General features: G+C 27.3%; 2 protein-coding genes across 2 annotated transcripts; both read right to left on the bottom strand.

Annotated features, from left to right (window-relative positions):
• Nucleotides 1-1,313: 1,313 nt before the first annotated feature.
• Nucleotides 1,314-15,915, bottom strand: LOC112593995 (adhesive plaque matrix protein-like). The gene is given in 8 exon segments (XM_025338584.1): nucleotides 1,314-1,882; nucleotides 2,030-2,097; nucleotides 6,234-6,741; nucleotides 6,865-6,897; nucleotides 6,900-6,997; nucleotides 9,010-9,319; nucleotides 15,164-15,673; nucleotides 15,804-15,915. Coding segments are annotated over 8 exon segments (2,007 nt in total). The 5' UTR covers nucleotides 15,816-15,915; the 3' UTR covers nucleotides 1,314-1,414.
• LOC112594079 (cuticle protein 19.8-like) lies at nucleotides 8,555-9,697 on the bottom strand. Its single transcript, XM_025338696.1, has 2 exons — nucleotides 9,610-9,697; nucleotides 8,555-9,319 (listed from the first exon to the last, which is right to left on the bottom strand). The coding sequence occupies exons 1-2, from the start codon at nucleotides 9,625-9,627 to the stop codon at nucleotides 8,951-8,953; spliced, it is 387 nt and encodes a 128-aa protein (XP_025194481.1). The 5' UTR covers nucleotides 9,628-9,697; the 3' UTR covers nucleotides 8,555-8,950.
• Nucleotides 15,916-16,433: the final 518 nt, after the last annotated feature.

Genomic DNA, 16,433 nt, shown 5'->3' with positions numbered 1-16,433 from the left:
ACTGTCAAAAGTAACTATCTCTAATAATTTCATAGTATATTACTCCAAATTTGTGATATATCTTATATTATCCATTAACTAATTTCATATTATACTTGTATTATATTTTTTAATTTTTATTATATTATCTATAGACTATAGTATTTAATTGAACTGAATAGTGATTTAAAATAGTATAATAATAAATTAATATCGGATACAATATAAAAATTAAGTGTCACAATTTAGAATTGTGTATTTTATAATAATTTTTCATTTATACTCGAGCTATTTTAAATAATACTACGTATACTTTTTTATACATTTTTTGAAACTCGTTAAATTTAAATTAATAATAAATACGTTCATACGAAAAAGAATTCTGACCGGAAATACAGAGTCAGCTTTTATTTCTTTTCCAAAATAAGATATTTGAATTTCTATATAAATAATGTTAACAATGTACTTTTGTTATTTTTAAAATATAGTAAAAACAACATATTATATATACATAATTTTATATTTTATTTCAAGTCTTTAATATTAAAATTAATAATTTTATTTATTTTACTACAGTAAACATTTAAAACTATTATGATTTTGATGAATCTTGTCAAAATATGAACTCTTTGATGTTTTTATGTATTGGTAGATCACTTTATGGTAAACTTTGTACTAAATTGTTTGATTTCTTTTATCAAGAAAATAATTTTTAACATAAATTGAAATAACCATAAATTTATAAAATTGTAAATGTTTATAAATAGATTAAGAAATACAAATATTTCTAAGTATTAATGTAATTTATTTTACTTATAAATAAAGTACGAAATTGATTTTGTCAAAAACTTGGTATGTGTAAATATTCTCATTTTTCAGTTGTTTAGTTTTATTTTTCTTGATTTTGTTAACCCTTAAAAGTACTATCTAGGTTCAAGTAATTACCAAATTTTACTATAAAAATTAAAGACTGATACATTATTACTATTAAATATTCTTAATTGCTGTAGTTTTTTAAAAATTCTCACTTATCATATCTTAATCGATGCCTAATTAAGATATGGCTAGTTTTTGAACTGAAATGTCATGTTATAATATATTATGCACTTTAAACACTTAATTATTATGACCACTGATAACTAATTAATGATAAGATGTCGTGTTTAATAGTATATTCTTGTTCTATTGAAATCAATATAGGTAGGACACTTTTAGCTTATACGTATATCTAGTTGTATAGGTTCAGAATGTTTAGATGTAAAAAAATATAACAACATTTGATATAATTGAATTTACTATTTATTTACAAAATAAATACAACGATGACATAAATATGGTTTATGAACAGGCAATGAAAATAATGTTATCATAATCAATATGACTGTATGATGGTTTTTATAAACAGCGCCATAGCTCGAGGGTGGATTGAGATTTATTAGTATGCCTTGTACGGGGCTGGTTTGTAGGCCGGTGCAGAGTATGCGGGTGCTGGGTAAGCTGGTGCAGCGTAGGCTGGTGCAGAGTAAGCTGGTGCGGAGTAAGCTGGCTTGTAGGCCGGTGCGCTGTACGGGGCCTTGTATCCACCGTCGATTTTCTTGACTTCGGCGTTGAAACCGTAGGAGTCAGCGGTGTAGTCGACGACGCGGGTGGAACCGTCGGCTTCCAAAAGGCTGTAAGTTCCTTTGACGTTGCCGTTGCCGTCGCTGTATTCGGATTGGCTGTGCACGTCGTAGGTGTGTGGGTCGTTTACGCTGTATTCGAAGTTGTACGGTGTGGGTGGGTATGAGGGTTCTGGGGCGTAAGCCTTTGGTGCCGAGTAAGCGGGCGCTGAGTACGCTGGCTTGTAAGCTGGGGCAGAGTATTGAGCGAGAGCGGAAGCCACGCAAGCGGCGAATATGATCATCTGTAAGATATTGGATAAGTCAAATAGAATAATAACAAAATATTCTTAAGACTCTTAAACTATGTGTATTATAGACATGTGCCACTAGTCAGAGTTTTATTTTTCATATTTTTGAACATTATAAAATATTAATTGAAATATAAATACCTTGGCTGCCATTTTATTTGAATTTTTTGAGTTGTTCTGTGTGTGCTTGGTAGTTCTGTTGTTTTCGACTGATAGCGTTCAACATAGATTCTCCGTATTTATGTTGAACGCTTGTTTTGGATTTCATCCCTCCCAACACATTTGACTGTTACCTATGTTATGTGATTACTGATTATAAATGCACTAAAACCGGTCACCGGTCATATAACATAAGAAATGCATATTTATATTTATGTGTTCGTTGCTTAAGCGGTTACCGCCCCTTTACTGAACAATCCTTTCATGCGATAAGTAGATCAAAATTATTAATATGATTCTATGATATTTTATTAGTAACTGAATTATTATTTTTATTTTTTTTTTAATTGATCTAAATTAAAATTCTATTAAACTGATTCTATATAATTTTATGTTAATTAAGATCAGCTGGAGTTATTAAAATATCTTACTGTTGTGTAATTATTATATTATACTTTTCATTTATTTGAATTTTAATAGTATTAATAATTATTAATATCAATTATAATCGTTATAACTCCGTTATAAATTTTACTGTATTAGGTTTATATTCAATTTGATATCCATACAGTTATTCAATGTACGAGTATATACTATGTAATATATATATATATATATTTTGAAAAGTAAACAAATTACTTAATAATAATTTGTTTGTTTTCAGTAATAATGATTGGAAAAGTTCTATTAATTTTAAATGCATTTAATTAATCATAAATTTAAGTATACGGTTAAATGCCCATTGACTAAGTTAATTATAAATACCAAAAAGTATTCCCAAAAAGTATCAATGTTTAAGGAAATATTTAAAAAATGTCTATTTTATCTTTAATCATTGTTTATTTATTATTATTATTTTTTTTTTTTTGAATCACAGCTTATATTTTTATTTTAATATTGAAACGCAGATTTTATTTGTTAAAATTTTTAATGTATAACAATCGAAACTCGAACGTATTTATTAGTTGTAAACTTATAACTTATGAATATTTTAAGTTTGAACGATCGATGTGTAGATACTCCACATAAAACATTGTTAAAGTTAAAACAATACACCAACTATATTTCTAAAGAGTAAATAATTTAATAAGTTTCATGATAAAAAAGAGGGATTCCATGGAAGACTTTTGTCTTAATATAGTTTTAAACATCACATATTTAATTTTATGTATAATATCTAATGCATATAGTCTTAACGGAATTCTGAATTATATTGACTAATGTTTTATTATAGTTGGGCGTTTCAGCATGTCTTACAAATAATTTGTTAAAGCGGACGCTTTTTAACTACTATTTGAGATTGGGGGACTGAGTTCCCCTACATCCCCCCAATTTAGCCCTGGTGATAGTAGATAAGTATTCCGATGTACAAAAAGTGTTGAGTATACTTTGTCATTCAATAAGTCACTGTAAAAGATGTGTTAAACTTGTATTCAGTGATAACAAATATGATCTGTCAGCATTTATTACTTAGTTTATTTTATTTTTATTAAACGACTTTGGTCGAGTTAAAATTAATTTTTCTATCGTTTTCCATTTGACTTCAATTTAAATTATATTTAAAGAAATAGAAATTATATTATTTTAATATTATAGAATACTAACAAAATTATAATGATAACTTGTATGATTTGCCAGCTTTTAATTCTGAATATATTTTTGATATTAACATGTTAACATAAAAAAATTGATCAATATTTTATCTTAAGATTTTTATTGATAATTATAATATTAATATATTCTGTAACCAATTAACTATTTGATAAACAAAATATATTCGATTTTCGAGAGACGAAATTAAATATTTATGTGGGTAATTTAATAACAACTTATAGGCGTTGAAAAAATAAGCTTCTTCCATATTTCAAGGAATCTATTGATTTCAAGGAAACTTCAAGAAATAACTTTAATTTAATATAATTGAGTAGTTTTTAATACTTTAAAGGCAAACAAAGAAATATTCATTTTTATATACATTCATATACATAGAAGATACACATATTCGCATTATAGTAAATGATTTTATCATATGTAATAATAATATGTTATGTTAAATTAATTTTTCACCAAAAATATTTTAATTATTTTAATATCATATAATTAATAAACTTAAAGTCAATACAAACTTACTGTATAATATAGTATGTATTTCATAGGTTCCAAGTATAAAATATAGAAAATATCATACAATAATTCATCTAAATGTTTTGAAAATTTTATCATTTATACAAATAATATAAAAATATATTTACGTAAAGGTTATTAATCTCCTAAAATTATATTTTTTAATTTCATTTAAATAAAAATATTGATTTAATCAAAAATTAATTTTGCTAAAAATTTTAGTTTTTCCAAAATTTTGTCTTTTTTCCATTTTTACTAGATAATTATTTTAAAAAGTATTTGGAAATTTTATTTTTTTCAAATTCTAATAGACTAGAATTGAATAATTTTTTTACGATGTACCTACACAACATAAATAATATACAAACATCATTGTAAAATAAATAGACTTATCACTCCGCCCAGAATCTACAATAGTAGATAAAATTAGACAATAGTAAACATACTGTCTTTTCTAAAATATTGTTTTGGTTTTTTGAAATAATGAACAATGAATATTTCCAAAACATATTATATACTTTTAAAGATTTAATTAGTGTTTATTATTCAAAAATGTATTTACTCTGTAGTCATTTATTGTTATTCCGTAATGTGTATTTATAATATGTGCATATAATAATGAATCATTATTAAGGATACAAGACTTGAACAGATTATGATACAATTTAATAAATAATGATTAGTTGTTTTTAAATTTTTAAAATACTCAATTATGTAACACAAAAATTGATATGATATTAAATCGAAGAAATAGATTTCTTCTGATTATAGTTTGTTATTTATATATTTTATTTTTGTTTTAATGTTTTGTAATACTGCTGTGAGGCAATTTTTCGAAGAAAAGAATAAATGAATTGATCATTAACAAACCAAATTAATTTTAAATTTAAATTTAAGTTTTATTTTATTTTTTACTATCTAATGCAAGTATATTAATTTAAAATTTAAATTAGAAATATTTTTTTTTTTACATATTAATATTATTATGGTCTTAATTTAATGTCAGAGTTTAGTTTAAAAAATTTAAATAATTAAAATACATTAATATTTTTCTAAATTAATTAATTAACTAAAATAGACTTAACAAAATAAGGTTATTATAATTTTATTACAAATATTACAAAAACAGAGATGGAAACTGGCTATATTTTTAAAAATATATTATTTCAGAAACATATTTTTGTTCTAAAAAAATGTAAATGTTTTGATCACTAATATTTGTAAAAGCCATAATATACCAAGCTGTTTTATTTATTTTCGAATAAGCACAGTCATGTACATATTTTATGTGCATACCACATACGACCCCTAACAAATAATATAGTTTATTGCACGTCCAACTATGAAAGCATTACTAATAAAGTGGCCAGCGTGGGAACTAAGTCGTACATCATTTTCCATAGCTATAAGGTGCGAAAGCATAAACTAGATTGGTATCTGAATTCACAAACTACAGATATAAAACGCATATTCAATGAATTATAAATATAATAGTATACTAGATACTGATGTTTCTAGTATGATTAAAATTACAATAACCATAACTATATAGACGATATGATGATATAGTTTGACAATTTCTATCATTTCTGTCAAACCATTTTCGTTATAAAAATATATATTACTACGTATCATAAAAATTAAATACATATTTGAAGAAGATTGATATTATTAATTCTTATAGAATTATGTATTTATTTTCTATGCGTTAATACATTATTTGTACTGATATCATCAATACACCAATAAATTGTATATAAGACCTTGATTTCTTTTTTATTTCGATAAGCTTTAACCACTTAAATTTTTAAAGTTCCAGTGCTCTATCTAGAACGCTTTAAAAACGATAAATTAAAATATGGTCACAGGTAGGCGAAGATAAAATACAAGCGATTTGTAATATAAATCAAATAATTTATTATTTATTTGATAAATAAGTTAACAATCGAATAAATTAAACATGTTCTGATGAAGTGAGAAGGAGAGTCATTTCTCAGTGATGAGAATTTGACTTAGCGAAAGGGGTTGGTGACACAGTCGGAATTGTTTCTGTTCGGGAATTAATATGCCTTGTATGGGGCTGGTTTGTAGGCTGGTGCAGAGTATGCGGGTGCTGAGTAAGCTGGTGCGGAGTAAGCTGGTGCGGAGTAAGATGGTGCGGAGTAAGATGGTGCGGAGTAAGCCGGTGCGGAGTAAGCTGGCTTGTAGGCTGGGGCAGATTTGTAGGCTGGAGCTGGGGCGCTGTACGGGGCCTTGTATCCACCGTCGATTTTCTTGACTTCAGCGTTGAATCCGTAGGAGTCAGCGGTGTAGTCGACGACGCGGGTGGAACCGTCGGCTTCCAAAAGGCTGTAAGTTCCTTTGACGTTGCCGTATCCGTCACTGTATTCGGATTGGCTGTGCACGTCGTAGGTGTGTGGGTCGTTTACGCTGTATTCGAAGCTGTATGGTTTCGGGGCGTATGTGGGTTCTGGGGCGTAAGCCTTTGGTGCTGAGTAAGCGGGTGCTGGGTAAGCCGGGGCAGCGTATTGGGCGAGTGTGGTGGCCACACAGGCAGCGAATATGATCATCTGAAAAAAACATAAACAAACATTTTGATTAACAAAAAAAAAAAAATATTCATGTTATCGGTGCAGTTTAACACACGAAAACGTTAAAATGTATACGTGAAGACTGTTCACGATTTGTTTTACCTTAGCGGCCATTTTTGATGTGTTTTTTTTTTTTGATTTTTTGATTTGATCAAATGAACAAGAGAGAAGTAACTGGTGATAATCCTCATCGAATGTAGAGTATTTATACAGAAGTATCGAAGGTAATTTTTCCCTCCATGTTTAGTCGTTACCAAATATTAATTGGTAGTAGACCGGTTAGTCAATGTAGTTCAATAATTTTGCCCGGTGAAATAATTATCCAACTATTATTATAACATCATATATTATGATACAATTATTTGACACTAACATTTTGAAAGTAGATTTTTTAATTATTAGTTATTTCATTTTCCTTGAATGTTTTACACGAAGTTTAGGTATTAAATTTATGTTTAATATCCATTTGATGTATTCATAAAACCATATTATGTCTAATGATAGTTTTAAGTGTATTCATATATGCCAGTTTTGATGAACTAATTTTTAATAAAATACGCATTTTGTTTTGATTTCGGTTATTCGTAGTCAAACTTTATTGAGTTATTATTGCAACAATATAAAGATATTTTTCCTAGAATAGCCTTATTTTGTTCTATACATTTACTTTAGACTTAATTTAATTATAAAAATAACAATAATATAAGCAAGATGCATAGTACTACCTACACGTTTTTGATTTAGCTACATTGAAATAATATTGTTTAATATTTTTACATGTGTACGTATAATTTGACAATATTTATAAATTACCACATTGCAAAACTAATGTTGAGTATACATTTTCAGTTTCTACCGAATCGAATATGTAATTTAAATACTTTTTTTTCAATAATAAATATAAATTTAATGCTATTATATTATTTGTAATATATTATTTTAATACTAAATGAATTACAGTTGGAATTTTCAAATTTTTTATATTTTGTTATTGAAAACAATAAAAACGTATGTAATACGTCTTGATTGTGTAATATTTTCTCAGAAATAGCTTGTAAAAAATGTTTTTGATTTTATTTAACTAGGTAATAATTTTTAGTCTAATCATATTGTTTAGTATACGTCATGTATCATAGTTTATTATCATGTATCTTGGATGAAATAAAATTGTATTAAAGATTCATCTTTGTGATTGATGTTTTGTAATCAAGGGGGCTTATGCAGATTTGTAGGATTAAAATAAAATACAAAGCAGAATGACATTCCACTAAGAATACTCAATTATAACCATAATTGTATGAGGTACCATAATAACTAAAACACTTGCTTTGATGGTATGTCTTAGAAACATGTTTAATTCATAATGAAAACCATCGTATATTTTATGCAGCCAATAAAATATAAAATAATTTAATTCAAATGATATTTAAAAATTCTACTAATATATGCCATTAAAATAACCATCGATATACAATTATAAATCTATTATCAAGACTTTTTGTTTCAGTTTGAACATTTTTTTAAAATTTAAACTTATGTTATGATAATTTTTTTTTTTTTTTGTATTCAAGACAATAAGAAGTATATTATATTTAAAGAGTAAGTATGAGTAATCAGGTGAATTATATATCATAATATATTTTCATGAACACAAAATTGACTTTTTAGAAAACGTTATTGATTTGATTAATAATTGATGCTGTTAGTTGGTTTTGATTACAATTCACAATGTGATATTGAAATAAAAAATGCATATTTTCAGTTTAAACTATAGGTAGGTAATATATTATTATATTGTGTCAATAGCTTAATAATAAATGATAATAATATAGCACGAAAAACTGCAGTGGATAAACGTACATAATATACAAATAACTATCAACTACATATTGGTTTCAGATAAATCGTAGCTTATAATTATTTACAAGGTAACTAATAATAATTATCTTAAAGTGTACGAACCGCTCTAATGACCTATAGTTATATGAGTATATGTAGGTACGTGAACTGCTGTCCATGCAATAGCTGCTAGCTGCAGAACGTGTAGGTATAATAATAATATATAATATAATAGTATAATGACTGGATATGTGTCAACAGCGACGCGACCGGAAACGTGCGTGGCACGTGGATTACAGTCGAGGACGAAGGTCGCGGTGACGATTGGTCGTCACTCTATTTCTCTTTCTCAGTACAACTTGTACGGTGCTGTTGCAGGTTTATAAGCGACATCGGAAGCATATCCGCCTTCCTTCTTGACGACAGCGTTGAACCCGTTGTAGTCGTCGGCGGTATACTCGACGGTGCGCGTTGAACCGTCGGCTTCCAAAAGGCTGTAAAAGCCTTTTACGTTACCGTTGCCGTCGCTGGACTCAGCCTGGCTCTTGACGTCGTAAGTGCTTGGGTCGTTCACGCTATACCCAAAGTTGTACGGCGTCGGCACGTTGACGGGTTCTACCGGTACGTAAGCTTTTGCCGATGTCACGTGGTAAGCGGGGTATGCCGGTACGACGTATTGAGCCAGGACGGATGACAGACATGTAACGAAAACGATCATCTAAAAAAAAAAAAAGGTCTGTTAGATTTTAATAGCACGTCTTCTGTCACGACGGGTAGAATATCATAAGAAATACGAGTAATCTCATCACAATGTTTCACGTTCGATTATATATTGGCGATTCATTTATATTATTCTATTTCTATATAATACCAACGACAATCTGACAATACTCGATTATATCTCACATATGACGAATATTCAAATGATAGATACATAACAATCCTTGATGGACTCGTAATTACAATAAACTATAAACTAAATTAAATTATTTTGGGTTTTTACTATACCTCGACAGCCATTGTCATATGTTCGTATTCTGTTTACGTTAGTAGATTTAAGATGTACGTGAACAATTATCCCGATAACTGTCAACTGATAAATGGTGTCTCTGTCTCTATATTTATGTCGAAGCGTACACATTGTCTTATCCCTCCAAACTGTTATTTCTTCACGTCATATTGTATGTATGAACCGGTCATACCATAAAGGTTTTTTTTTATTATACATAGGTAACTACATAGCATTACATGGAATTTTATTCCTTTTAAATATGAGTAAAATTAAGTAATCTGATCTAAAACTACAGAATAAAATAAAACATTTGATGCCATAATGCTTTGAAACATTTTAATAGCTTATAATATTTGTAATATCTAGTTTATAATTATATATCACAATTTGACGTATTTACGTACAAATGCATACTTGTACTTGAGCTTAATTAGATTTGCTCAGTATCTTATTTGAAAGCAAATTTTTAAAGCTAAAATATAATAAATTCATAATATTATTATGCTATTTTGTAAAAATTAAGACAAACAAATTACGTCATAGAAGTTGTATTAATTATATAATACAATATGATATAAAATATTATTTTATATTTTCATACTTTAAAGATAGGTTTATAAATAGATCTCGTGTATCGACGACTCAACTGCAGTCAATAATAAAATTATGTAAGTCTATATATATGTACTTGCCGTACTTCTTGTACATTTACAATCACATATTTTAAAAAATGTTTTTACTAGCAATATGTTTATTGTTTAGTTTTTGTGAAGTCGCGTGTGTTAAAAATTATTTCAACCATATCACTTTGTCAATAAATTATTTTTAATATTTTTTTTTACCAAATACAATAGGTACATTTTTTATTATAAAATAAATAAAGTTTCAGATATTCAAAAAAAAAGTTTAGACTAATTAATTATCTTAGATTTTTAGCGAATATAAATGCATAATTTTGAAGTTTTAGTACATTATTGAAAGATTATTTATACGTTTTTCAATACATGAATGTCATACCTTGCTTATAAATATGATTTATGTCTATACTGACTTAAATGCGTTTAAAATTCAAAAACGTTTTTAATAAATGGTATTATTAATGATTATGTTAAATAATTATATTTAATGCACATAATAACACAAAAAGACTTAATACTTTAGAATTTTTTTGATTTAGGTAATATTTTTTTTCTATTTAAAACGTTTATAATGTATGAAACGGTTTTTATTCGAAGAAAAATTCTGTATACCTATAACTATTATTGTGATAGCTAGAATAAAAAAAAATCCATTAGATGGATTGATTTAAAAAAAAAAAAAATCATCTATTAAGGTATTGGCTCTAAAATATTAGAAAGCTTTAGTGTATAACATTAATGCTATATAACAATGTGTTGTTCTGTCGTACAGTCTAATGACATTGAATAGTACCTAGAATTTCTACGTTCTGAGAAAGAGTTAAAATAGGATTTTAACTTAGTAAATAAAATATTATTACATTAGATGTTAATATAAGATATGTTGTTTTTAATACGGTTTGTTTATAAAAAAACATTAGAAATTATTAATTTAAATTTATGTAACACGTTCAACGATATTATCAACAGTTTTAATATATATATATTTTTTTTTAAATAATGGACAAAATAATTATGTGTGAATTCACGAAGATCAATTGATTCGAATTTACATATAAATAAAATGTATTTTTTATAATATTCTACATGTTATAAAAAAATATCAGCAATATTAATTAATACACAAATGGAAATAAATTTGTTTCAATAATTAAAGTGAATAAATTAATATTGGATGTGTTACGATTGCGTATGGACTTTTTCAATATTACAATTGCGTACGTTTTATTAACCTAAACGTTGTATATCGTTGCTTTTGTTCACAATACTGTGAAAATTTGTTTACAGAAATTATTGCTTATTTTTGATAAAGTTTCATAAACGTTACTATAATTATTATTATTCCCAGTGTTAAACACGTTAGGGGGACTGGTTATTGATACCAAGGTTTTAATTTATAATTTGTATTTTTATTTTACTATATAATTTTTATAATATATATTTCACTGACTGTACACTATTGGTTTTATTTTAATAGTTTAAATTATTAGAATTTTTTTAAATTATACTATTATTATTATTATTTTGTATAATATAAACCTAATTGAATAATATAATTAATAGAAGTATATACATTTTACTTAACATCTTAAAAGTTAATTTACTATGTTTATTTGAAAATATTAATATTGTTATTAATACTCAATACCAAGTAGTGTAGGCATATAATATGCATACACAACATTACATATAATATGTAATGTTACATTCATTTTCATATGCATTCGTAATATTTTTAAGGCTTAGGTACACGTAGATAAATCGTATGTGATCGTGCTATTATAAGGGACATGCATATATGATCGTATATAACCGTTTATATTTATCTAGAAGTCTATGTGCAACTTAATCAGTAGATATGCAAAAATGTACAGAGCATTATAAAATAGATTTTATTTAATTAGTTTACTCGTTAGTCATTTTGATGACTGGTGCCTGTACATTATTTTTATTTTACAACTTCTTTTTTCTGACTTGCAGAGTTACATTTTTCTTTATAGAAAATAGGATATCTTACAAATAACAACCACAGAAAATATTAGCATTTGGAAACTTTTTTCTTTTATGATTTCTGTTTGATTTAAAATGTATACTTGCACAATATTATATTTTTAAAACATAAACTTTATAAGCTAATAAATTTTAATATAAAGCTATGTGTTGTTTATAATATTATCATATAATTATTTTTTGATATCAGACATATTTTTTAAATATGATTTTATACGAAATGTAAAATTTGACAACAAATATTAGTAATGGTCGATTGTGATTAAAAAAAATAAAAAAAAAACATAACATAACATAATATCCTTTAAACATTTTATCATACAATAATTATAATTTTAGAGCTTGAACTATTTTTTGCGTAAAATAAATGTTTGTCAACGGAACAATTATTACAGATTATTTATACACCTCTATTTGTTTTATAGTGCTAACAACGCCCCGTAATATTGTCACTCGGGGCGATACTTTTTACGTCTGTAATTCAATTTTAAGAATCGGTATACCTTCACCACGCCATGCCCGTCCGATATTAATTAAAAAAAAAAAAAAATAAAACAGTGAGAAAAAAAAGTGTAACAACTAACGTGTAATAGACGCGCGTCTGTGTGTGACTGTCTAATACGTGTAACATAATATTATATAGTTTATCGCATCGGTTACAACCGATAATGTATAAATAATGACATTATATTATATCGTTTACGCCCCATTTATGTATTATTATGTACCGGCTGGGCGTCAATCATATTTGACTGTTTTTCATTTTCTTTAAAATAACAGATCGGCGCAATCCAGCTTACCAATCCACAGTGGTATGTAAGACAAACGACTCTGAGAGAATATGACCTCAGAGTGATCAAACGAGTGTATATGTGCAGCGCTTGTACGTATAATTTGAATGTGTAATATTAATGCGTACGAGCATGATGACGAATGACGATGAATGGATATCAAATAATATACTATAATAATACATGCGTGTTAGTCATTAAGTAATAATAAGTGTATAATTTATATATATATACATATATAGGTTAGTGTGGGCGAATTAGTGTAATCGCTCCTAGAGTTAGTAAGACCAAATTTATACTGTTCTAGTTAAAATGCATTCATCAAGTATTATAATAACAAATTAATATGCGGATCCGAAAACTATATCTTATTTACGTATTATTCTTCAAAAATTAAATGCTTACCATTTTCCAACTTAAATTTAAGTTAGTACAAATTAGTTAAGTAGATGTAAGTGCAATTTTTTTTCTCAGATCCACATAGACGGAATCTAATGTTTACAAATTAACATAAACAATTGTTTTGTGGTTTTTGAGTATTTTGAAATCCTACTTAATTATAGAGTAAAATAATTTAATGTAATAACCATGAGTATTGAGTATACATTTTTTGAACATTTAAAATATCGATTTTATATTTTATTATTATTAAACCATACATATTCTAATTTAAAAATAATAAACAAAATATTAATTTAAACGGATAAAGCATGAGTTGATAAAAAAATACCTCATAAATACTATTCTCTATAATTTTTGTAACGAATATTATTTTATTCCAAAATTAATCAACAATATAAAAAAATTATTTTATTTGAATGCGTTTTGTATATGTTCAATGTATGCTAAAGAGAGAGAGAAAACAAAAAATAAATTCTTTGATGTATAAATGTCAAATATTATTTATTTTTTTCATTGTAATACTGATAACTATTTACAATAGATATAAACAGACGACTGTAAGTTAATCAACTGTGTAACTACTCTTATTTTGCCCATTTAAGCCAAATGTATAGAATATTATTATAAATTGTTATGCAATCATAATTATGAATTTTAAATTTATAAAATGCAATAGTACTCGAATTATATAAAATAAGAAAAATTAGAAAAAAAGAGCAATAATTAAATATATTCAAAAGTTAAATTAGATTGACAAGTACTAAGTATCTAATTAAAGAGTTTTTATTTAAAATAATAATATTATAATTATTGTCTAAAAAATCAAAATCATAATATATACATTTAGTAATTTATTATATTATAATAGACAATCAGTAGATAAATTACTATCATACTATCATTTTTCATAACTTATTATTTTTTTTTTTTTTAATGAATGAGTATATAAATATTTTTTTATTTTTGTATTCTAAATCTAAAATGGAAAAAAATAATGCATTATAAAATAATATGAATTATAAATAATTTATACATTACACTTTTTACATAATTTTTAAAATATTTCTATTATCCGAAAAAGTGTATACTAGATCATTTTTATCTCATGAAGCAAAAAATAACTTTTTATGCATTGATAATACTTTTTTTATTTCAATAAATATTATGAGTCTTATTGAAATCCTTTTTACTATTAAACTATGAAGGTACTAATACTTACAATTACATGTTATATTTTTAATCAAAGTCGATGATAAAATATGTTCTTATACGAGTCTAAAAATATCAAATCCACCAAACTAAACTATATATTACAGTTTCAAGTTGTTATGCATTTATTTTTTTGAACGCTAAATACACAAATTCAATATAGATACCTGAATTCGATAAGATATTTCATAAAAATACATTTCCGACATTTTACTAATGGCTGAAGTGTACACTTCGATTGATATAATAAAATCTGTAAGGCGTTAGGGATAAATGAGAATAAAAAAAAACACAGTGATATTCAATAAATACACATTGATATATATATTTACACAATAAATACACAAGTCGTACCCATTGTCTTATATTATATTAATATGGCAATGTATGACTTTGCAACCACGGTTCAATATGAACGCGATGGCCCAGAGGTACACGAAGAAAACATGAAAAAAAGAGATGAAGAAGAGAGTTGGTTCACATGACTAAGGAAGTTATTAGTATGCTGGTTTGTATGCTGGTTTGTAGGCCGGGGCAGAGTATGCTGGTGCTGGGTAAGCTGGGGCAGCGTAGGCTGGTGCAGAGTAAGCTGGTGCAGAGTAAGCTGGCTTGTAGGCTGGTGCGGAGTAGGCTGGGGCAGAGTATGCTGGCTTGTAGGCCGGTGCGGAGTAGGCTGGGGCCTTGTATCCACCTTCGTTCTTGACGACGGCGTTGAAACCGTTGTAGTCGTCAGCGGTGTATTCGACGGTACGGGTGGAACCATCGGCTTCCAAAAGGCTGTAGGATCCTTTGACGTAACCGTTGCCGTCGCTGTATTCAGATTGGCTCTTGACGTCGTAGGTGTGTGGGTCGTTTACGCTGTATTCGAAGTTGTATGGGGCTGGGGCGTATGCGGGTTCTGGAGCGTAAGCCTTTGGTGCGGAGTAAGCCGGTGCCGAGTAAGCTGGCTTGTAGGCCGGGGCAGAGTATTGGGCGAGAGCGGTAGCCACGCAAGCGGCGAGGATGACGAACTGTAAAACGACGTAAGACAAGAGTTTAAAAACAATTATTTTATTACACCGAAGAAGTTTATAAATGAAAAATCGATCCGTTTGAAAACCAAACGTTTTAAAACATCGAATCACGACAATCTCGACTTACCTTAGCGGCCATTTTAGTGGTGTTTTGTTGTTGTTTTGTCAAAGTATTCGACGACTGTGGACAGAAGTGAACTGGTGAATATGGAGACCGAAGACATGGTATTTAAGCTGAAAATTTGTCGCCTCATCCCTCCCAGTCGTACATAGTGAACAATGTACTCTTGGGCAGTCACCACATCGCGTTGTACAAGAACCGGTTGAAGCGGAGGAGACGCCCGCGCTGTGTACATTGCATTTTTAACACATTCAATTTAAATTAGTTTAAATATGGTTCAAGTTTGTTAAAAAATCAAAAAAAAAAAAATCAATTATTACACCTGAACAATCTATTTACAATAAATCATTAAATACACGCTATCTTAAGAGCGGCACGCGCTTTAACCTAAACAGTGTAAACTGAAACGCGTGAGTATGATATTAGTACCGTTTAATCAGGCATGTTTTTTATCAGATAATTTTATATTTCATACACCTACCTACCATGTATAGTCTTATACAGTTTGAATATATGCAAATTTATATGAGTATGATGTATGAATATATAATATTTTTTATGTCACCTGCAAACTGTTTTTCCTAATAGTATTCTTTTATCTCGAATATTATGCTTTTTAATGATAATCATTATAAC

Source organism: Melanaphis sacchari, unplaced genomic scaffold, assembly GCF_002803265.2.
Source record: "Melanaphis sacchari strain LSU unplaced genomic scaffold, SCAv2.0 Contig21_pilon_pilon, whole genome shotgun sequence".
NCBI classification, from domain to species: domain Eukaryota; kingdom Metazoa; phylum Arthropoda; class Insecta; order Hemiptera; family Aphididae; genus Melanaphis; species Melanaphis sacchari.
The sequence above is the reverse complement of the archived record's forward strand: the minus strand, read 5'-3'. Positions and strand labels throughout refer to the sequence as shown.